Below are 22,979 nucleotides of genomic sequence, written 5' to 3'. Positions count from 1 at the left end.
TCTTCATAATTATTCTTCATAACTTCGTAGATGAAATTGTGACATGCTCATGTAAAGACTATTATAAGCCCCCCAAATTTCAGACACTGGGATATCTTTAAGTTTCCTTACACACTTGACTCCATGATTGTAAGTACTTCTCTTGGTGCCCAACACCTCTCAGTAACCTGTTTCTCCACAGGTTTGCCTTCCCCACTCTCAGACTGAAGTGGGCCTGGGTCAGTAAGCAGCCAGCACACCTGAGTTTGCTCAGCTGACTTATGAAATACTCATGCTACAATAATTGAGAAGTTGTATGAATTACACTCCTGGAGTTAGGGAGCCTTTACCCAGTCATCTTTCAATTTTACATACTGGTGCAGGAAAACATGGGGCAATAAAGAGTGACCTGTTTGAGTCTTTATCCTATTCTATTTCCCTTTCTCACAGAAGCTAGAAATGAAAAAGAAAAAAAAATTAAGAGACGTGGATAATAATACCTGAATAATCAACTTTCAATACTCCTCCATATTACTTTATTCTGGTTCTTTTACTCTAAATTTACTTCTCTTAATTTTTTTCAAAGGCCATCACTTTTTATTTTCCCCATTAGATTTCCCTAAAAGAATATGGTAAAAACAGATACATGCATTCTCTTTAACAGCAAAAGGGAATAGGAGAAATGTATCAATTAAGGAGATAGTAATAACAATGGGAAATTATGTAAATTTTGTAGAACAGAAAGTATTTTGGTTTATTTATGGACTCTGAAAATTACCAAATCATTCTCCATTTTAAACAAGGAAACATTAAAGATAGGAATAACCCTCTGCTACTTCTCATATTTCAAGTTAACAGGAATCAATCCAGCACCTACAACATATAAAGCACTGAATCAGTATGATGGGGAATTAAGACATGACTGATATGCTTCACATGGTCTCTGAATAACCTTATGGAGAAGACTTATATCCATGATACAATATTCATCATTCAGCAAGCACATGCGTTAGATACTGGGCTGAGATAGAGACAAGAAGTACATTTATTATCCTCCAAAAGGTCACTGTCCAGAAATATGTATAAGGTGTTAAACTGAATATAAAATGCCAAAATGAATGTTAAAAACACTGGGTAGTAAGAACAGTATGACAGAGAGAAATTATTTTAAAAGCATCAAATAGTATTATGTTTAATGTCATATAGATTGGGAAAAACTTAGCAAATCATTACACTAATATTTTCATAGTTAAATCAGCAGGGACATCTGTTCAATTTCTCATTCAACAGAAAATGGATACACATTAGCAAAGATGTGTCCTCCTCTGTTAAGAAGAGGGAAAAAATCTATCTGGACAAGAAATTAAAAACAACTTAAAGATGTGACAGTGTATTCATCTCTGTATGCATCACAGTGCCTTCTGCCATCTGGGAATTGTGAGGCCAAGAGAAGAATTTAGCAGAAGATGAAAGTGCTCCTAAAAATGATAAAGGAATCAGGTTAAGGGGTGCCAGTGATACCCTACACTGGGATTTATTCCCTCACTCTCTTGTGCTCCTCAAAAATACCGTTCATAATTTTGTAGATGAAATTGTGAAATTCTCATGTAAAGGACCTTCAATTAACAAGTACTTATAATCTGTAAAATAAACTCTTAGTTAAGGAGTTAAATAGCATAACGCCCTCCTCCACACACCCTCTCTAAAAGAAAAAAAAAAAGAAAGAAAAAGAAAACAGGATTCTTACTGAGGAAGGAACTTGGCTTGTTGCTGGTACTTGGAAATATGCACATGCTTGAATTCCTTTTATTATTTCTGATATTTGTGCAGACAGTGCCACAGAGAAACAGAATGAGAGACTAACGGTACAATAGTAAAATGAAAAGGTTTCATCAAAGGAGCTGGAATTGATTGGAGGATTTGGGGGGAAAAAACTGCTAGTAATGCTTTGTGTTGGGTAGACTTGCATAATTGGGACTTCAGCTCTACTGGGTTTCAACAAGGTAACCAACCTATAAATACGAAAGATTTAAAGAATCTTCTCTAAATACACTCATTGGTAATATCCAGATTTGCTGAACAACTCCTTTGCTATGCCATAGTTTCTGAATGCACCCAGGGCTAACACCCAGAGCTCTGTTGCCTAATCAAAGTCAAATCACTCTTTTTCATATATAATTAAATTAATGAAAAATACTACTGCTAAAGGATGTTTATATTACCCCTGTACCTGAATGTGGGTAATCTATTACTTTTTTTTTTTAATTTTCAAACTTAGCTTCTATGTTTGGTCTTACTAATACATAAGATATTATCATTTAAATATGTCATTTAAATATCACCTTGGGCTTCTAGTCACTTGAGCTACTGGGACCCCAAGAAGTTGCGAACACAGCAGGTGCCACACTAAAACAACAGAGATACTGCTGGAAATCCAGGATATTCCCTTCAGAGAAGTACTTATGAGTTTAACAGAGAGTCTGGGAGAAAAAGAGTAAAGTGAGACTGGGTTTGATAATATACAACCACTCTAGAGGATCACTCATCTCTAATTAACAAGGTTGATTCTGAGTAACAGGGTTTAATACTACCCATCACTGTTGGCAATGCAGTTTATAAATCGGTCCCCAAAATTTACTTCATAACCACTTTGAAAGGACTATCAGTCCACTGTGTAGTAACATTCTATTATACACTAGAGAGATACACAGTTAAATAACTGAAGAACTTTACTCCCCAAAAGTTAACAAACTAGTTACAAAAAATTGCTGTTTCAAATAATGCCTATCTACTAAAATGTAGATATAAATTATTTTTATTATTTGGGTATTACTTGAAAAAACTTTAGACAAAAAACAATAGATTTATATATTCTATTTATCTAAAATAAGGAAGATTAACAGACATATAAGTGGATAATGTAATTACTGTAGAATCATCTCAGCCCCTTAAAATAATTTGGAATGGTTTTATAAAATTAATGTTTCCTATCATGCCATAATTCTGTCCAAAGATACACTATAAATGTTAACTGAAAATGTGTTAATGTACTGCATTAGCATGACTACAATGCAGGTTAATATCTGAAGTCAGAGGGCTGAAATTGACTTAAATTTTACAAGTCATTCTTGTATTGTTTAAAGAACACACCTGGACAAGTTAATGGGCTGAGTTCAAGTACACAACATCTCAAAGTTCTTATTAGAAATAGCAGCATATACATGGGTCAATTCAAACTGTGTGTCTACAGAATTCTATCCCTGTGATTACTTAAGATTTCCTGGATTTAAAGAAAAAAAAAAGCAATGTCTCGATAACTAACGCATTTTGTCATTTTGGAAAAAAGTAGTCATCAAATACTTTAGATTTTCTAATGTAGTTATGTGATGTGTGGTTAAATAAATTTAAAATAACATTTTTTTCCAAATTAAAAAAAAGGGAAATCACTGATGTTAAAAGTATTCTTTTGACAAATCTCTAAGGCAGAAGATAAACATATCTCATATTCACTGGAAACTATCAACAAAGCTTTATAAGGTTTGATTTAAGACTTTAAAATAGACTATTAAAATAAGGATTTACTAAAATACAAAACCGTACCTTCTATTACTGAATAATTTTCAGAAGTTATCAATTAATCATGTATATCTGCTTTTCTATATATATATATATATATTCAATATTACCTAAACTCAGCCTAGTGGTAAAGATCGGAGGATTGTACCTCCACATCATATTAGCTATGTAATTTGGGACAAGTTATTTAACCTGTCTGTGCATCAGTTTCACTCTGTCAACTGAGGATCATCAGTGTCTCCTCTCCTAGAGCTCTTTAGGAGATTTTAAATAAGATAAGGCCCTTCAGTAACTAAATGATGCCTGGCATATAGTAGTGCACTGCATGGCGCCTCTGAGGGAACATGAGACGCGGGCTCGATGGGATGCATGGTGCCATGACCATTTTTGAATACTTATGAAGTTACATTTGGACTTGTAACTTGTAAATTTTGCTCTTAATGAATGAGAAAAAGTCTGGGTTTTGAAATATCATAATTTACATCTAGAGCAAAGTTTCAAAGAAAAAGCCCTTAAGAGTATACACAGATAAATATCTACTGAACTGGGAAGCAGATACATAGTTTTTCAAAAATAGAGAACATAAGAAAATTTCAGAATTTTAAAGGAACCTAATATAGGAAACCAAATGATGATTTTTTTTTTGATCCATTTGAAATTATAGCCTGTTCTTTAAAGAAAAAGTGAAACAAGCATAAATTTTATAAGGTTAGAATTACTTGAGTTTGTGGGCTAATAGAGGATAGGGAAATAATCAAATTCGATTGTTTCATAGACAAATTGAAATTCAGAGAAGTTAGAAGTATCTTATTCAAGGCTACAAGGCAGTTTGTGGAAGAGTCACAATACTTTTTCAAGTAACAATTTCCTCTACTCTGTCCCAGGTGAGTAGAGGACAACCCACAAGTATCAAAACAGGTTGGTGGTTGTAATAAGGCTAATAGCAAATGAAGGAAGACCAATGATAGCATCCCTAAACATCCTAATATTCAGAATGATGAAAGCTTTTCTAGCACCAAGAGAGAAATATATTACTCTAAGAAGTAGAATGTACAAAATTGGAATTGGGCAAAAACTTTCTATAGTGAACCTACACAGAAAGCTTTATTGTTTACATAAAAGATCCCCATTCTCATCCCACTGACTTGAACTTCATTACAGATTATTAGTCACCATCGAAAATAGTCAAGGCTTAGAGGTTTTCATAGGCCTAAGCCTGAATTTTTCAAAATACCACCTTTTTGTTTGGTGTTCCTTTATAATAAAGGGAGATTTTTTTTTAGGGGGCAGTTTAAGTGAAAAATAGATATATAAGTAATTTTATTTTTATTCCGATTTAGACTTCTATTAGACTACTCAAGTAGGAGACCACTATTCTTAGTGAGAGGATATGCAACTATAAATGTTTTATTATCTTAAAGCAATGTATTTTTATGCTAATAATTCCACTCTGTAAATTTTAAGATGGCACTCTATTTTCATACCTAGGACTAAAGAAGACATTTGTCTTAAATTCCACAAACTTGGTTACATGACCAGGGAATTACCTCAATAATTATCCCAGTCGCAGAAAATAATAGCATATTTATATTGTTTATCAAACCTGAATATTGGAAAGTAATTGTAATTTCCGTAAGGAAACTCATATTTAAAAATTTTAACTAGAAAGAAAAAATTTATAAGCTGTAAACCCCTTAAAATTTGGTATTTTTTCAACTGAGAAAAAAATGCCACATCTGCACACCAATGCAGTTTTATTCTACCTTAGGGTTGACAAGGGTTTCTGTAGTCAACTCTGCCTCTGACTACATCTGCTGGCCAAGTTGCCACAATGAGAATGGTAACCCATATGAGACCAGGATTAGAAGTAAAAAATGCACCAAGACATAGAATAGCTATCAAATTACAGTTATTTGACAACACTGCCTAATGGTGGATAGAAATCACCAATTTGGTAACAAAATGTTCCATAAGACAATATCAAATTCTTGAGTGTGCCAGGATTTCGTATTATTTTTAGCTCAAATATTATATTATCAAAAGCAGTGCTTTATACGTTTTTGAGACCAATGGTTTAAAATTCAGTTTTGCATATTTAAGCTCATTATATGCTCTCATTAGGACTTGAAGGGAAAAAACTAGGCATTTAATAAAATTTCAAATGTTTTCAATTTAATAATTCATTTATTTTTACTAATCTTTAGTAGTCAATCTTCATATCCGCATTTTTACTTCATCAACAATCATCTCAGACACACCTTCTAACAAGACTGACTTAAAATATTACGACAGGAAACTATGCCTTCAGGAGCATGTTTATTGTGTTTGAGATGATACATCAGGTGCTCTCTGAGCTACAAAGGGTAAAAGGAAATCCTCTCATTACAAACTGACAAAGGTAAAAGGTAAAACATTTTTCACAACAGCATTAACCACATACTCAGAAATAGATCTGGGTTTAATACAAATGACATAATTCCTAGTCATCTACGGCTACTTTTATAACTTCATACAGATAATGAATTAGGCTAAAATGCACTATAATATTTGGTAGACTTCAGGACCAGTATCCTTAGTACATCACAAAATACATTTTGATATCCCAAAGAAGCAAGACTTGCAAGTAGGCATTTTAAACATAACTAATCTACAGCTACAAAGTTCTACTCTTGATAGCGTTTACCTTTTTGGGGAGTCTCCCAGTCTCCAAAGGATAAAAGCAGAGAGTAGAATCAGTATAACATATACACAGAAGTCCGTATTGTAAAGGCTATAAAGATTTGCAGCACAGTGAGAAGATGCCTTCTGCTCCTTCACACTGCATACAAATTATGTGAATTATGTTGCGTATCTCTTGGTCCACTGTCTGGCTATCCTGTCATGTTCTGCTCTGTTGGTCAAATACTGAGTGGCTATGCTTCCAACCAGAGGATCCGCTGGAAAAGTGGAAAGAATATTAAAATATATGGTGTCTTAAGGTACACTCCTAATAGTCTATTAAGTTTGAAATGCTATTTTTTTCAGCAGCATCTTGACATACAATGGCTAAAATTTCAAAATAAAAATGTTTAAAGTAACAATCATCTGTGTATTTTAATATTCAAACTAGAAAATCCCCTTTAAATAAAAAACATGTTGAGCTAATTTTTTAAAAAGATGAATGGCTTTAATATACAAACTTTTTTTACTCTTGGCATTTTATTCCACAATAAAAGTATGCTAGATAATTATATTTCTGCCTTCTTATATTAAAAAAATATAATTTTAAAATAAAAACTCAGGTCTAAATGCAATTCTATTCAGAATAAAATGTTTCCTTCTTTCTGTGCAGTATAATTCAAATTACTATCCTTGTCTCCATTTTAAAACTTACCATTTTGCTTTAAATAGAATTCTGAACTAGAATCTGATATAAACCTTTATTTTGAATTTGCTTTTCAAAAAATTAAGATATGTACACGATACAATATGTGAAACATACCAAATAGCAATCAGTAAAACGTAAAGCTCTCTCCCTTCCTGACTCGAACCACTCAGAAGTTTCTCTCCCTGGCAAATGACTGTTATCTGTATATGGCATTTCTACCGAGATATCATACACACTTAGAAATTATTGTTATGCATATGTATTTTTTTTCAGTGCCTTGCTTTTTTATTTAATGTATCTTAGAGTGCTTTCCCTACCAGTTCATATAGAACAGTCTCATTTTTGTTAATAGGTGCATCCTCTATTAATGGACATTGTTTGTTTCTAATCTTTTCTTTAATAAACGATGCCACAAAAAAAAATCCTTCTAGATATCCCTATTTCTCTGTCTGTGTCTCCTATCTTTGGTATGTGTGTAACTGCTGAGCCTAAGATAATAGTAATAGCCTTTAGTGACCAATCAAAAGTCAACTTCTTTTTAAAAAATGACTTCTCAGTAAGATAACATGCAAAATCTCTGGTTTAAACATCACTTTTTCAAGTCAGCTACCCATGTTAAAGATCATGTGTGGAAATTATGCATTAAAGTGTTATGAATTATGCAGTAACGACTTTATCTCTGAGTTTATATAATCATAATCTAGTCCAACTCTCTCATCAGCTATAATTTTTTAATATCCACTATTATTACATGTAGTACAACTAACTATAATTCACAAAGGAAGAGAGAACAAGAAGCCCTTCATTACTAACAGTTGTTTTAAAGCACATGGCAGCATAAGAGAAAAGGAAGCATTAGTGTCAGAAACATTTATTACTGTCAAAAGTGGTTTGCACAGTTACATAATTCAGAAAACAGTCCATCAATGATAGAAAACAATTAGAAGGTAGTATTCTACTAACTAATGAAAGTTATCGTGAAACTTCTGGTCTATTCTAACTGAAATAGCACTGATAATTTCCTGGCAAAATGTTTTATGCTGATCTTTCCACCAAAAGCATTTACTTCTCAAACCCACATTTAAGTCAACCAAGAAAATTCAATGGTTTCTGTAGCCTCATTGTATGTGTTAATAAAGATTTGCTTACCAGGGTTGCAGTCTGTCAAAAGAGAACAAATCGACAGCAAAACTTTTGAAATAGTCAAAGCAGGACTCCAATTGTCTTTAAGGATGTCCAGACAGATGACTCCCTGACTGTTGATGTTGCAGTGATAGATTCTGGTGCGGAAAGTAACCTAAGGGCAGTCACATTAAAAACAGAAAGAAAATGAAATCTTTCTTACCAACTAAAACTCTCACCAGCAAAAATGAAGGGTAACACAACACATCACAAATCATACTAAATAACAGATAATTTATCTGAAGAGCTAATCAAATACTAGGCTTAAGTGATAACAAAAATAAATGGTTTTATTTATTTTGGTTGAAAGAAATTGTTTTTATCAAGTATAGCAGGAACTATATTAATTTTTAAACCAAAGTGAGTAGTTGATTAGATTAGCTTCACCAAAATTAATGATGCAGTAATTCTATATATGTATGTGTGCATGCACCATACACAAATGCATGCCTGTGTATACACATACTCCTATTTAAAGACAAAGTGAGGGACAACAAAAATGAAAGGTAAGTAGAACTGGTAAAGAATTTTTTTAAAAACATAAAACGAAAGTTACATTAGTTTATAAGTAGAAAATATCAGTATCAATTCAGCTATTTCTTGCCAAATGTCAGAAAATACTGGAGAAGGATTTGGAGGAAGACTGGTTAAATTACGAGCCTATTTTCTCAGGCTTTCATTTCCACAACTGGCTCATTGTCTTGTTAGACTAAGACAGTAAAATAAAACACACAAGATCTTAAGCTACTAAATAAAGGAAGCTAATATATCCCTGAGATGTGTAAAAAAGAGAGGATAAACTATAGGAACAAATGCTGTCAAGTTTCAAAACAGTTACAAAAACTAACTGGGTGGTTATTTCTTAATTTGGAGTTGCAGAAAAAAACAGTTTCTGATCTCTTGGAACTAGCAGTGTACTATGATCTCCCAAGTAGAGTCTGCAAAGAAAATATTAAAAGCCCTCAAAAGTGTTTTTCTGATAAGGATGCAAAAAGAAGAAAGAAACCACTGGTCTTGCAGGAGTGAGGAGATGGGAGACTATGCACCTCTACAACTGTGTTCTACTACAATACATACTAGTTACACGGAGCTCTTAAAATGTGATTAGTTGAACTGAGATAGGCTACAAGGGTAAAATACATATCAGATTTCCAAGACTAAGTACCAAAAAGAGAATGTAAAATATCACATTAATAATAATTGGTTATATGCTGAAATAAAAATATTTTAGATATATTGGGTTAAATAAAAATATTAAGATTTACAGTTTCTATTCTTTAATGTAACTAGAAAATTTAAAATTACACGTGTAGCTTGCATTATATTTTATTAGACAGTTCTGCTCTAGAACGTAGGAATAATATATGTTCAGATCATTCACAACTGACTATATGCGTGGTTTACAAACAATATAATATTATGAATACTTTCAGCTATTCATGAGTGAACAGAAGAAAACTGAATTTTATTATTATATTTCAAGAAATTCAACCCCTTATCTTAACTTCAAAAATAGGCAGTACTGTAAAGAAATAACTGTACCTATCACTAACGTAACAGGAGAAGTCTTATTTCTTTTTCACTTGTCCAACTATAGATCTGAATAATGCTTCGTAATTCTATATAAGGTATCTTAGGCAAAAGGAACTAATCAACATTAAAGCATTAGAAAATTAAAAATTGAGACCATCGAAAAAATTAACATGCCAAATAACCATTACATTAACCAAATGATTATGATCAATCGTATACAGAACTACAGTTTAGAACTGTTGCATCAGTCAATTTCTATTTTTCCTTTAAAAGATGCTAAGAAAGAAGTCTAACAGATTTTCCTCACATGTGAAGATAATTTTGTAAAAAATAAATCTTGCGAAACTTTTTCTGCTGATTTTGCTACCAGGTTAAAACTACTTTCCAGTATGAAAAACAAGGCATGTAGAAATAAGTATCACTATTTATAAATATAGTCATGAGCTATTTTGCTCAAGTTTTGTTTCCTATAGTACAGAAAGCTACTGAATTCAAGTTGAGCAGTTAGTGATATACTGCCATTTAACATGTCATTTGTTTTCTTTTTTGTTTATATAATAGCTTACTTGTTGTATTTTGCAATTTCATTTCTTTCATCTGTACATAGTTGAGAGAAATAGCTGCAAAAAAAAAAGACAAGGGCTATCTTCTATTTTTACCTTCCTCAATTATTTAGGTTTCCTAGAAGGAGAACATGAGAGAAGATATATACACTTACCTCATTGTCTCCTTCTTACTTCATATGAATACTATTTGTGGTATTATTAACATGAGGGTTTTGTCCTTTTATTAGATTAATCTAGTAAAACATACACTACATACCTGAGAACATTAAATAAGACAATCATTTAAAAATCTTAAATTCTGATGGGAACACATAGTAAAGAACTCAAAAAACTGATAGCTATAATTGACCAAAAAAAGAAAATTTTCTTTTATTAGATGTTTTCATTACGGGGTCGGACTGGCAAAGAGAACGTCAGAAGTTTTATGCTGACCATGAAATATAGTTCTAAGCTCACATGGAATCAAGCTTCATCAGAAAAGGTGCTGGTGGCTTCATCATGGAGACTGCAGATGTGATACAATGTGGCCACTGAATCTAAAGTCCCAGGAGCCAAGAGGGCAGCTCGGCTGTGGCCCCCTGGCCCCAGGGCTCCCAGACCCCACGCAGGCCACAGTTCCAGCAGCCTTAATCGCCCAAGGGGCACGAAATGAGTGGGGACACCGACATCTCTCCGAAGATGATAGGTAAGCTTGGCATCTGCAATTCGAGGTAAATACCACTAGGTGGAACTGTTTGTTACTAGATAATGGACAAATGATCTTTTTTTTTTTTTAAAACAAAATAAATCCTTTATTTTTACACACACCAACATACGCTTGTGCATGTATATGACTGCAGGCATTATACCAATACATGTATTTTAAAGGGAATTGGGAAGAGAAGGAACAATGTTGAAAAGAAAAACATTTCACCACAGTTAAGGGCTTGATAACACATATGGTGAAAGTCTCTGTGACTAAAGCATAATAGTGCACAGGCTTAATACTGGTGGTTTTTATCTGATGGCTTGACCATTTTATAATGAGAAGGCAGAAGAGAAAGCTATTTAAGTAACTGTTATGTTTAAGACTCGAAAAATAATTGCCGGTCATTACAAAGCACAACTCAACCCTTCTCTCTATTATCCATTTATTCATATTCTGTGACATGTCACCTAGCCACCCTCATTCTCATTACTACATCATACCTACTAAGGGCACAAAATAAATTTACTAAATAGTATCTTCTTTCCCATGGCTTTCTAGTTTTTGCTCATCTATAAAGACAGGTATTTAACACAAAATTCAACTTATTTAACTCTTATTTCTGTAAGCTGTCAAACAGGTTTATTTCTTATCCCAATGTTTCTCAAGGAAGATTCGCAGGGCATTCCTGCTCTTATTAAAAACCTAAAATTTATCTGCTTCACTGATGTGCAAAGTGGCATGCTTTTATTTACAATTAACAAACCACCTTTCTGCTGATTGCAAAGTTATTTGTAAAAGGCAGAAATCAATTACTTTAACAGTTTCAAAATTCCTGGTTACACGAGTTTCCATATCAATCCAGGAAAAACAATGAAATTAAAATGATTACATCAATACACATTTAACCTCTAGGACAAACTGATTTTGGAGAGGGATAAATATTAAAGAACACACTTCTAGGTTCTTACCTTTGGTGGCTTAAATGGATAATCAGATGAAAATGTAATATCCAGAAAAAACACACCACCTTCATATACAGAACCTGGTGGACCAAGTATAGTCGATCTCCATTCATAAATGTTATCTCCTTTAGGCCCAGCACTATTAAAAAGAAATTAAAAATCAATGTATATATCTATAAACAATGAACGTTAACATCTTAAATGAATTTAGTATTAAAGGTAAATTAGCAACCTAGAGCAATAAGCCCCAATGAGTGCATGCATGTGTGCATAAACTTATTTGGAAATATTTCAAACTTAGAGGAAAACTGCAAGAACTAAGAACACATGTATAACTTTACCCAGAATCTCCTTCTGTCAGCATTTTGCCTACTTTGCTTGATTACCCCCCTTTTTTGAGCCATTTGAGAATAAGTTGAACACATCGTAGCCCCTGCCTCATAAATATTTCAGTGTGCATTTCCTAAAATAACCTCCAATACAACCATAATATAGATACAACTCTAAGTAGACTATCAATATTTCACCCTACAATTTGCAAAATTATGTTGTCAACTGATCCAATAATGCCTTAAACAAACAAACAAACAAAAACATTTAATTTTTCTCCAGATTCAGGATCCAGTCTTGGGATAATCCATGTCCTAAGTCTTCTTTAATATGGAGACTTTCACTCTTTGACTTTATAACATTAACATTTTTGAGGAATGGTTTTTTAATAGAATGCTCATCATCTTGAACTTGTCTAATGTTTCCTCATGATTAGATGCAGGTGGTGCATTCCTGGCCAGAACAGCACATTAAGTGATGTGTTCTCAGGGTATCACATAGGGAGGCACATGGTATTTACCTGTCCCTAATTGGTGATGTTAATTTTCATTACCCAGATCAAATGCTGTCCAATTTTCCTACTGCTTAGTGTCTTTTCCCTGCAACCGACAGGCAACTTGTGGACAGACTCTTTAAGACCATGCAACTATTCTGCTCTTCATCAACATTTCTTCCCTAGATTTAACACCCATCTGTGATTCTTAGCTGAACTGAGCTATGATGATGCTGATTAAATCATGATTTTCCAACTCTAGTATTATCTCCACTGGACTAATCTTAACTTTCTGAACTAATGTACTATATAAAGTTTTTCTTCTTTTAAGGTGACCATCAGTTTAGAAATGATCTGTGTATGTTTGATTTAAAATAAGTGCAAACCAGCACTGATAAATCAACCATGTTAATTGCAATATGACACTAAGGTATAGTTTAAATGCTTTAATTATTATACTTTATTAATTCTAAAACATAAACTATGACCTATAAACAACAGGTAAGTGCTATCAATAATCAAATATGTGCTCTGAAAAACAGTTCGTACCGAAAGGCCGTAGAAAACTTGATGGTATAATCAAAAAAGTTTACAGGATGCTTCAATAATCTGCAATTCAAGGCAGATACATATGACAAAATCTTATTATTTTGGCCTATTTTAGAAAAATATATCTTGAAAATAATACTTTATAAGTTTTAAGTATACACAGCAATCAGAAATAATTGCAGTAATGGCTCACTGTTCTATCATCACTTGAGAATCAGGTATATTCCTTAGGTGAATTTTCATTGTTAACTAAAAACATATAAAACCAGGTACCAATTTAGTTTTAAAAAAAAATGTTAAACCTGATTCAATGGCATTTCCTTTTTCTAAGTTATTTTTTCCCCCTTGGTGGCTCAAACTAATCATTATAAATTAAATTATAGCTACTTTACTAAAATGTTTCTAAACTATACATGTCACACACCAGTAGTGGTGGTGGTGGTGGTAGTAGTGTTAGCTAAGGTTTACTTCATCCTTATTATAAGCCAGGCACTGTTCAAAGCATCATAGTGCAAAACTCATTTAATTCTCCTTACAAATCTAGGGAAGAGTTAGAGAGTTAAATACTTTCTGTATGTCCCACAGCTACAAAATGAGTCAGACAGAATTTGGACAAAGTCTGTGAACTAGTCTGTATTGTCCTCAGTGGTTTTGCTTTACTCCTTCTTATAATTTCAGTGCTTCTATATCTAATTTAATTCCTAGTCAAATTTTGCAAATAATCATTTGTGTAAGAACCCAAGGGGAGCTGTTCTCCATAGAAACCAAATTTCTTCAATGATATTTTTTGGTTCTTAGCAGAACTGTTATGCTTCAGATAGTTGGATAGCGGGTAAGTTGGGGATTACTATATTTTAATGAATTATAGAATTTCAGACTGAAAAGGATCTTGTTGAGGCTGAACCCCTCCCCTTACATATGAAGAAACCAAAGCACAGAAAGTAAATAATCCATCTTAAATTTCCTCTGCTGGTTGGTAGAAGAGCTGGGATTTCCACACCAAATTCTTGATTCTTAAATTTGCTGCCTTATCATGCTATTTGCACAGGCCAAAAGATATATTTATTATAGCAGAATATTAAATGTGACTTTCCCTTTGTCTTGCAGTAGACTGAGTAGGGTTGTAGTTTATGGTAGTGTGATTCCTTTACTGTTGTGTTCCAAAAACACCTAGCCTACGGTAAGGGCTAAAATCTAACCCTTGTGTTTGCTGCCTTGTTTGAATTAAGGGGCCCTTTCTCCTTCTCACAAAGGTGTCATCTGTTCCTCAAGACCTGGGGCAGGTAGGGAAGGGGAGGGAGGGAAAGTGTTGGATCAAGGTTTGACTCTCCACCCTAATTCAAACAAAGCATTTTATAGGCTAGCACCAGATCTGCCACTGAGGACTCACAGCTGAGTAGAAAATAAGTGATAAATGCTGACAATTTCAAGATAGGTGCTATTACACCTTTCACTAGTTTTCATTCTCTTTTTCCACAAGAGCAACACTCCAGCAACTCTACATTCCATCTTAGATCATCTATTTTTCCCTCTCTTGTGAATCACACCAACAACAATACCACAATGTCGTTTCCCCAATCTTTATTTATACCCCCACCCCATTCCTCTAACCCTTACATCTCATGTTATCTTAATAGGCTTACTCCCTATCACTCCACTGAAACAGCTCTCATCCAACCTTACTATGTTAGACTCAAAGTTCATTTATCAAATCCTAATCTTTTTTGCCTGGTGCAACATTTAACACAGTTGATTACTTCCTCCTCCTTGATATACTGTCCTCTGTTTCCTTCCTAGAATAATATACTTACTGGTTTTCCTCCTAACTTTCCTGGCCCCACCTTCTCAACCACTATTGCTATTCTTTACCTCCCTAATAACCTTTAAATATTGCCAGTCCTCCAGAGCTCAGTCCTTGGGCCTCTTCTATTTTCTACCTATATCCATTCTTTGGTGATTTCAAGCAGTTCTACAGTTTCCAACAGAGCTAATGAGCTCTTAACTCCTAAATCTGTATCTCCGGCCTAGATTTCTATACTGAAATCCAGAGCTTTGTATACTAAATTCTCACTAAAAAGTCTAATAATTTTGAAAAATGCCTCAAATTTAACATGTTCCATCCACATTGAGTTCTTGATATTCTAATTCCTCCTACAGTCTTCATTATTTCAGCTAACGGCAACTCCATTCTTCCAGTTCGTAGGGGCAAAACCCTAGACCTCATCCTTGACAACATTCTTTCTACCCCACATCCAGTTTATGAGCAAATTCTATTCATTCACCTTCAAAACATACCCCAAATTTTACTACTCCCCACTCCTACCACCTCCACCTTAACTCAAACACCAGCATCCTCTGCTTGGTTAATTACAATAGCCTCCCTGCTTTCCCCTTTGACCCTAGCCCTACCACAGTAATCTCTTTTCAATATGACAAACAGGCAGCGTGAGAATAAATAGTAAATCAGATCATGTAACTTTGGTCAAAACCATCCAAAGGCTTACCTTCTTATTCTGTGTTAAAGTCAAGGTCTATGACCCTATAAGACATTGTATAATATGCTGCCATCACCACCACCACCATCTTTCTTATCTGTTCCTCTCTTCCTTGTTCAACTGGCTGAACAACCTGTTTCTCCAACATATAATGTCCACTTCCACCTCAGGGCCTCTGAACCAGTTGTGTCTCTGTATGAATGCTCTTTCTCAAGATATCCACATGGTTTTGCTTCATCATCTTCTGCGGGTCTTGACTCAAAAGTCATCTTCTCAGTGAGGCCTTTCCTAGCCACTCTATCTAAAATGTCACACATGATCTCCATGTTTCATATCCTTTCTATTTTTTCTCCATAGCATCTATTACTCTCTAATACCTTATCTATTTATCAGACTTACTGTCTTCTACTAAAATATAAGCTCCATCAGGTTACAAAATGTGGACTGGGCTCTCAAATTTACAGTGGAAGAGGTTTCTTATGCCCTAAAAGTATGATGTATTTTAATAACTCAAAGTGACTGAAGAGTTGTGGGATACCCTCAACGGGAGAAGAAAAGAAAATCTCACAGAGTAAATTTAAAGGCAGAAGAAAGCGAAAGGGGAAAGGGAAGAAAAAAGAAAGAAAAAATGAGGAAAGAGGGAAGTGAAAAGGGAATTTTTTCTTATATTATCTTCATAAGGAAGGGTTCATTTACTTCATAATTTACTGATATTGCAAAAGTAAAATTCATTCCAGTTCTGAGTCAAATTATGAAACAAACAAGAAAAATGCAGAGACCAAACTGACAGGGGTTTTGTTTACTGAAACTTCAATATGCACTAATGCCAAAAAGAAAGATCAATAGTTAAATTCCACAATTGAGGACTTAATTCTTTGTTTAAATACCATCAAGAAAATGAAAAGCACCTTTATTCTATTGTTTTCCCCTGCAAACACTCATTTCTTCCTTTTAAATACCATGTTTCCCATAAGTTATTGTATCTTCTACACATAACAGCAAAAGTAAAAGCAGGTTTAGATAGAATAATAAACCTGCACCTGGGAATTTTCAGTTACTAGCTGCTCTTACTGCTAACAAGTGGCACTATTTCAGACATTAGCAGCAACTGATATTTTAGCAAAATCCATTTCTCATTGCTTGATTTTTTTTTTTTCAGTGATTACTGTTATTGCAAGGGTCATAACGCTATACCCTTCCAGCCCTGGAATGATTCTCTATAAGAACTTTCAAATGCTTAATTTAATAATGGATTCGACTTACAAATATACTTTTTTAATATAATGCTTTTAACACATACAATTTAATCCCATACTAAGCCAAATGCAAAGATTTATACTACATTCTAAATGTTTTTTTATCCCTCTGGCAAAAAGTCTTATCTTAAAATGAGCTAAACTAAATTTAAGTAGAGAAGAACATAATAATGACTTTAGTCTTGATATAACTATGAAAACTGTGGTATATGGTGAGAGTCCCATTTTAAATCGTTAAACTGTTAACATAAATATTCCTATGTGTGTAGTCTGTATTTGAAATGAAAAAAGAAAAATCTCACTAAGTTCTTAAGCATGGGTTTAATTTTATGGCTACAAAAATGAAAGAGCTTGAACTAAGATGCCATATTAGTATAACTTCAATAGTCCTTATCCACCTTGACTAAATTCTAAAGTACTATATAGCAAAATATAATAAAAATATAAAGAACAAAATAAATGAAGAAATAGTCTACGTTCATGGGTCAGAAGATTCAATGTTGTCAAGATGTCGGTTCTTCCAAACTTGATCTATAGATTCAATGCCACTCCAATCAAAATCCCAGCAAGTTATTTTGTGTATACGAACAACTGACTCTAAAGTTTATATGGAAGGGCAAAAGAGGCAGAAGACCCAGAATAGCCAATTCATCATTGAAGGGGGACAAAATCAGAGGACTGACACTACCCAATATCAAGATTTACTATAAAGCAAAAATAATCAAGACAAAAGAATATATAGATCAATGAAACAAAAGATCCAGAAATAGACCCACAGAAATAAAGTCAAAAGTTACCTTTGACAAAGGAACAAAGGCTACAATGGAGCAAAGATAGTCTTTTCAAAAAATGGTGCTGGAACAGGACATCCACATGTAAAAAAAATGAAATTTACACAGCCTTAATACTCTTTATGAACATTAACTCAAAATGGATCACAGACCTAAAATAAAATGCAAAACTATAAAACTCCTACAAGATAACACAGGAGAAAACCTAGATAACCTTGGGTATGGCATTAACATTTTAGATATAACACCAGAGGCATGATCCATGAAAGAAATAATTAATTGATAAGTTTAACTTCATTAAAGTTAAAATCTGCTCTGCAAAAGACAATGTCAGAGTATAAGACAATTTACAGACTAGGAGAAAATAACTGTAGAAGACCCATCTGATAAAGAACTATTATCCAAGATTTACAAAGAACTCTTAAAACTCAGCAAGAAAATGAACAATTTAAAAATGGGCAGAAGACCTGAAAAGACACCTCACCAAAGAAGATATACAATGACAAATAAACATATGAAAAGATATTTGACATCATATGCTATTATGGACTAAATTTTTGTGTGCCCCTATAAATTCATGTTGAAATCCTAACTCCCAATATGATGGTATTAGCAGGGGTATTTCTGGAAGGTGATTAGGTCATGAGGATATAGCCGTCATGAATGAACTAATACTCTTATAAAAGAGATCCCACAGCTCTTTGGCCTTTTCTGCTATGGAAGGACACAAGAAGATAGCCATCTATGAACCAGAAAGCAAGCAAGCCCTCAGCAGACACCAAATCTTTAGCTTCTCAGCCTCCAGAACCATAAGAAATAAATTTCTGTTGTTTATAAGCCACTCAGTTTACGGTACTCTGTTAGAAGAGCCCAAAGGCACTAAGACATGTCATTAGGGAACTGCAAATTAAAACAAGATACAACTCCATACCTATTAGAATGGCCAAAATTCAAAACACTGACAACAATAAATGCTGACAAGAATGTGAAGCACTCATTCATTGATGGTGGTGGGAATGCAAAATGGTATAGCCACTCTGGAATATGGTTTAACAGTTTCTTACAAAACTAAACATATTCTTACCATACATACAATCCAGCAATTGTGCTCCTTGGTATTTAATGAACTTAAAACTTATGTCCACACAAAAATCTGCACACAGAAGTTTACAGCATCTTTACTCATAATGGCCAGAACTTGGAAGCAATCAAGATATCCTTTAGTAAGTCAATGGATAAACTGTGGTACATACAGATGATGAAACATTATTCAGCACTCAAAAACAAAACAAACAAACAAAAAAAAACCAAAAAAAAGCTATCAAATCATAAAAGAAATGGAGGAAATGTATATGCATATTACTAAGTGGAAGAAGACAATCTGAAAAGGCTACATACTATATAATTCTAACTATATGACATGATGGAAAAAGCAAAACTATGGAGACAGTAAAAAGATAAGTGGTTACCAGGGGTTTAGGCAGAGAGATGGACAGGCAGGGCACAGAGGATCTTTAGAACAATCTAAGTATTCTGTGTGGTATTACAATAGTGAATACATGTCATTATGCATTTGTCAAAACCCAAAGAATGTAGAACACCACAAATGAACCCTAATGTAAACTATGGTTTTTGAGAGATAACGATGTGTCAAGTATAGGTTCATCAATTTTAACAAACCTACCAGTATGATGCGGGATGTTAGTAGTGAGGAGGTTGTGCATGTGGGGACAGCAGGTATATAAGAGCTCCTTACACCTTTTGTTCAATTTTGCTGTGTACCTAAAACTGCTCTTAAAAAGTAAAGTTAATCAATGAGAAAAAAATACAAATAAAGTACAGAACAATTAAATGTTTCTATATTAAAGCAAGAAGTAGAAAATGTTTAAGTGTTGGTGTATAAAAACAGTTTCCAACTTGTTTTAAAATCAGGTACTTTGAAACTTGGAACACTTTTTAACCACGGTTACATAAATGGTGGTTTCAAAGTTGGCTCACAAGTCATTTCCCCATGACTTTAAATAAGGTACTGTTTATTTGCAGATCCCTGGTTTTTCTCTTAGTAATGGATACATCGAAAATGCCTATCCTCCACTCCAAAATGCTAATTCAAACACCCATCACCCCTTCTCCTCCTAGTCCACTACGCTCTCAGATGAAGCCTACCGAGTTCTACCTTTTCTGAAACACAGGAAACAGGGTAAGGTAATCTTATTTATCAATGAGTTGTTCACTTGAACGAAGTTATCCACGGTGGTCAGAGCTTTGACTTATTTCTGGCATACAGAATAAATTTAATTAAGTACATCAAAAGCTAAATGAACAAAAGTTAGCTAGACTGGAAACCTAAGCAACCTCTGTATTGAGAAAATGTATCCCAACAAGAATAGCAGCTGTAGCAACAACAACAAGCATTTGCATTGACCAAGAGCTGTATGTTGCCAGGAGGCACTAGGTTAAATGGTATGTATCTCATTTAACCCTCACAGAAATACTATTTTGAGACAGATACTGAAAATGAGAAAACCAAGGCTCACAGCAGTTAAGTAGTTTCAGTTTCCTCTTAAGTCTCATGGCTAGCAGACAGTATCTAGACAGCATACAATCTTAATCATCTCTATTTCTTTTCAAACTTCAAACAATTGTTTTATAAGTGAACAGGTGGTATCCCTGAGTGCTAGGTTGAAAGTAATTAGGAGTTTACAATTTATTAGGGAGAGATATAAGACAATGAAAGAGGGGAATAAACTAGAAAACAATATAGGGAAATAATTCTACTAACTAAAATAACAGACCTCATTATCTGCTAGCAATTCACAATTATCTTCCCCCAGAATCACTTTTCTCTGGTAAATATAAGACCTTGTGAAGTCTAGTAAAGAATGATATTGCTTATTAATCCACACTGAGTATATGAAATCACTTTGATTCTGAAAAGTGTATTCGAGCTTTTACAATATGCAAAGTACAGCATTTTGCATACTTTCCACAGTAGAGTCAATGGAGAAAGTAGAAATATATTCATTCATTAAAGATTTGAGTGTTTACTGTTTGTGCTGGGTACCTGTGCTGGAAACTAAAGATAAAATAGCCACTGCCTTCAGGGAAATTACCACCTAGCTGGGGATATAGATATTAACCAAAAGTACAAAAAAATGTGAAACAGAAGATGTGGTACAAAGGAGAGGTATACCTTGCTGAGTGCTAGGGGGATGTGACCTAGTTAGGAAGATCAGAAAAGATTCACAGAGGAAGCAATGCTTGAGATGATATTTTAAAAACCCAGTGGGAGTTTACTAGAAGTAGAAGGGAGAACTGGAAAAGGCTGAACAGCATACGTAAATGCCCTGAGGCAGTAAGAAGCAAGGGGAGTGGCAAGGCCTATAAATAAGTTCACAGTGGTACAAGCAAAGAGAAGGTAGTGAAATATGAACTAAAGAGGAAAGTAGTAATAAATGTCTATGCAGAACCTTATCAGACTATATTAAAGGTATCTGTCTTTATTCTAAATGTAATAGGAAGTCATCAATACATGTTAAGCGAAGGAGGAGGGCATACTAATATTTACATTTTGAAAAGCTTCCTCAGTGTAGAGAGAATGGTCTGGAAAAGGACCAGAGGGGCTGTAGGGGGACTACTGTAGAGTAATCCAGGTGAAGATGATAGCAGGCTGTATTAAAGTGATATTACAAGAAGCTGATGGATTTGAGAGGTACTTAGGTAAAAACCAATCAAACTCATGTTTTTGAAATATGGGAGGTGAGGGAGATGGGGATATCAAAATTTGTAGTTTTCTGGATCGAGATGAATATAGATGCCATTAACAGTAGAGACAGGAACAATGAAAAAGAAGCTGGTTTTAGAAATACTAGGATTAAGATGTATTTGAGATAAACTAGAAATAGACATGTTAAAGATGTATTTTCAAAGATATATACGTATCTTTACAACTCAAGAGTTGGGCCCTGGGCTGAGAACTTGGCACACAGGTGGTAATTAAAAGACCTTTAGGTGGAATGGGCCAGATTATGAAGAGTGCAGAGTGAGACAAGGAGGTAACATCTGGGATGAGAGAACCACATATAAGTCACGATAATATATGGCAGACCTGTGACAGGTAGGTGTATAATAGAGAGACAAAAAAAAAAAAAAGTAAATGGGAGCAAAGCAGAGAGAGATTATGGGAAGAAACTGGGTTTGAAAAGGATATTACAAAATAAGGAAGACTTCATCTGCTAAGGATATGGGGATCATACAAGTTCACAGTGAGAAAAATAAAAAGTAACTTGGAAAGATCTCCAAGAAATATGTTAAATGAGGGGAAAAAAGGAAGGTAGAGAGCAGTGGATATGAATGTTTCTGCTATAGGGATAAACTATCTGCATGCTGGATGTGTGTGCTGGCAATATGAACTGACTCTCCTGGAAAGATACATAAGAAAATACTAATAATGGCTTTCTCTAAGAAGGATTTAGTAATCTGGAGTAGAAAGAAAACCACTTTTATTGTATATTCTTTTCTATTCTGAATTACAAAAAAAAAAAAAAAGTGAGTTTTATATGGCTGAAGCACTAAGACCACAGGAGTAAATCTAAACTATAAAAGATTTTAAATAGGCAAAGTAAATTTGTATGATATGCTTTGTTATCCTCAATCCTAAAACTGGAGAACTCTGGCAACAGAGATTCCCTAACTCTAAAATAACATAGATTTAATAAGAGCTTTTAGAGACCTTGGCTAGAACTACTTATCCTTTCTTAGGTAACTTCCTTCCTCCCATTGCACACTGTAAAGTTAAGGGCTCATCCAAAACTTAAGCTATTTTGTCACTATGCTGTAAATCTGTATCAAAAGTCAAACATATTTGACAGGATCATCTGTCTTATTTTTATTTTCCACCTTCTACTTTAAGACAGAGTATGACTGTGTAAAATACAACTAACAAGCTGACAAATGTGCCAAGCTCTAGTCTAGTTTATTATAAAGCTTAAACTAAGGACAGACTCCAAAAGCACCTGTTTGGCCATTAGTTTTTCTACACATTTTGTTTTGTTTTGAAGTTTGATCTAAGGGCCAAGTACAGAAATGTAGCATCTCCTAGGAATTGTTTGTGTTGTGTGCTGCATCTTTGTTCAAAACTTAATAATGTCCACACAGAATCTTTGACTTGCAAAAGACTTTCAAAATTCAATAAACCTTTATCCTGCTCTAT

General features: G+C 34.0%; 1 protein-coding gene across 7 annotated transcripts in view; it reads right to left on the bottom strand.

The window, feature by feature from the left end:
• Nucleotides 1-5,852: 5,852 nt before the first annotated feature.
• Nucleotides 5,853-22,979, bottom strand: part of UBE2E3 (ubiquitin conjugating enzyme E2 E3) — a 77,531-nt gene continuing 60,404 nt past the window's right edge. For all 7 annotated transcript variants that reach the window (XM_039855830.1, XM_039855835.1, XM_039855828.1 and 4 more), the window contains exons 4-6: nt 11,860-11,992; nt 8,072-8,219; nt 5,853-6,491 (exon numbers count right to left, since the gene is read on the bottom strand). In XM_039855830.1, coding sequence (XP_039711764.1) covers nt 6,394-6,491; nt 8,072-8,219; nt 11,860-11,992 — 379 coding nt within the window. In that variant the 3' untranslated portion in view covers nt 5,853-6,393. The remainder of the gene's footprint in view (nt 6,492-8,071; nt 8,220-11,859; nt 11,993-22,979) is intronic.

The sequence above is a fragment of the Pteropus medius genome, unplaced genomic scaffold (genome assembly GCF_902729225.1).
Source record: "Pteropus medius unplaced genomic scaffold, Ma_sr-lr_union100, whole genome shotgun sequence".
Lineage (NCBI taxonomy): Eukaryota > Metazoa > Chordata > Mammalia > Chiroptera > Pteropodidae > Pteropus > Pteropus medius.
Note: the sequence above shows the minus strand (reverse complement) of the source record. Positions and strands in the feature narration are given on the sequence as shown.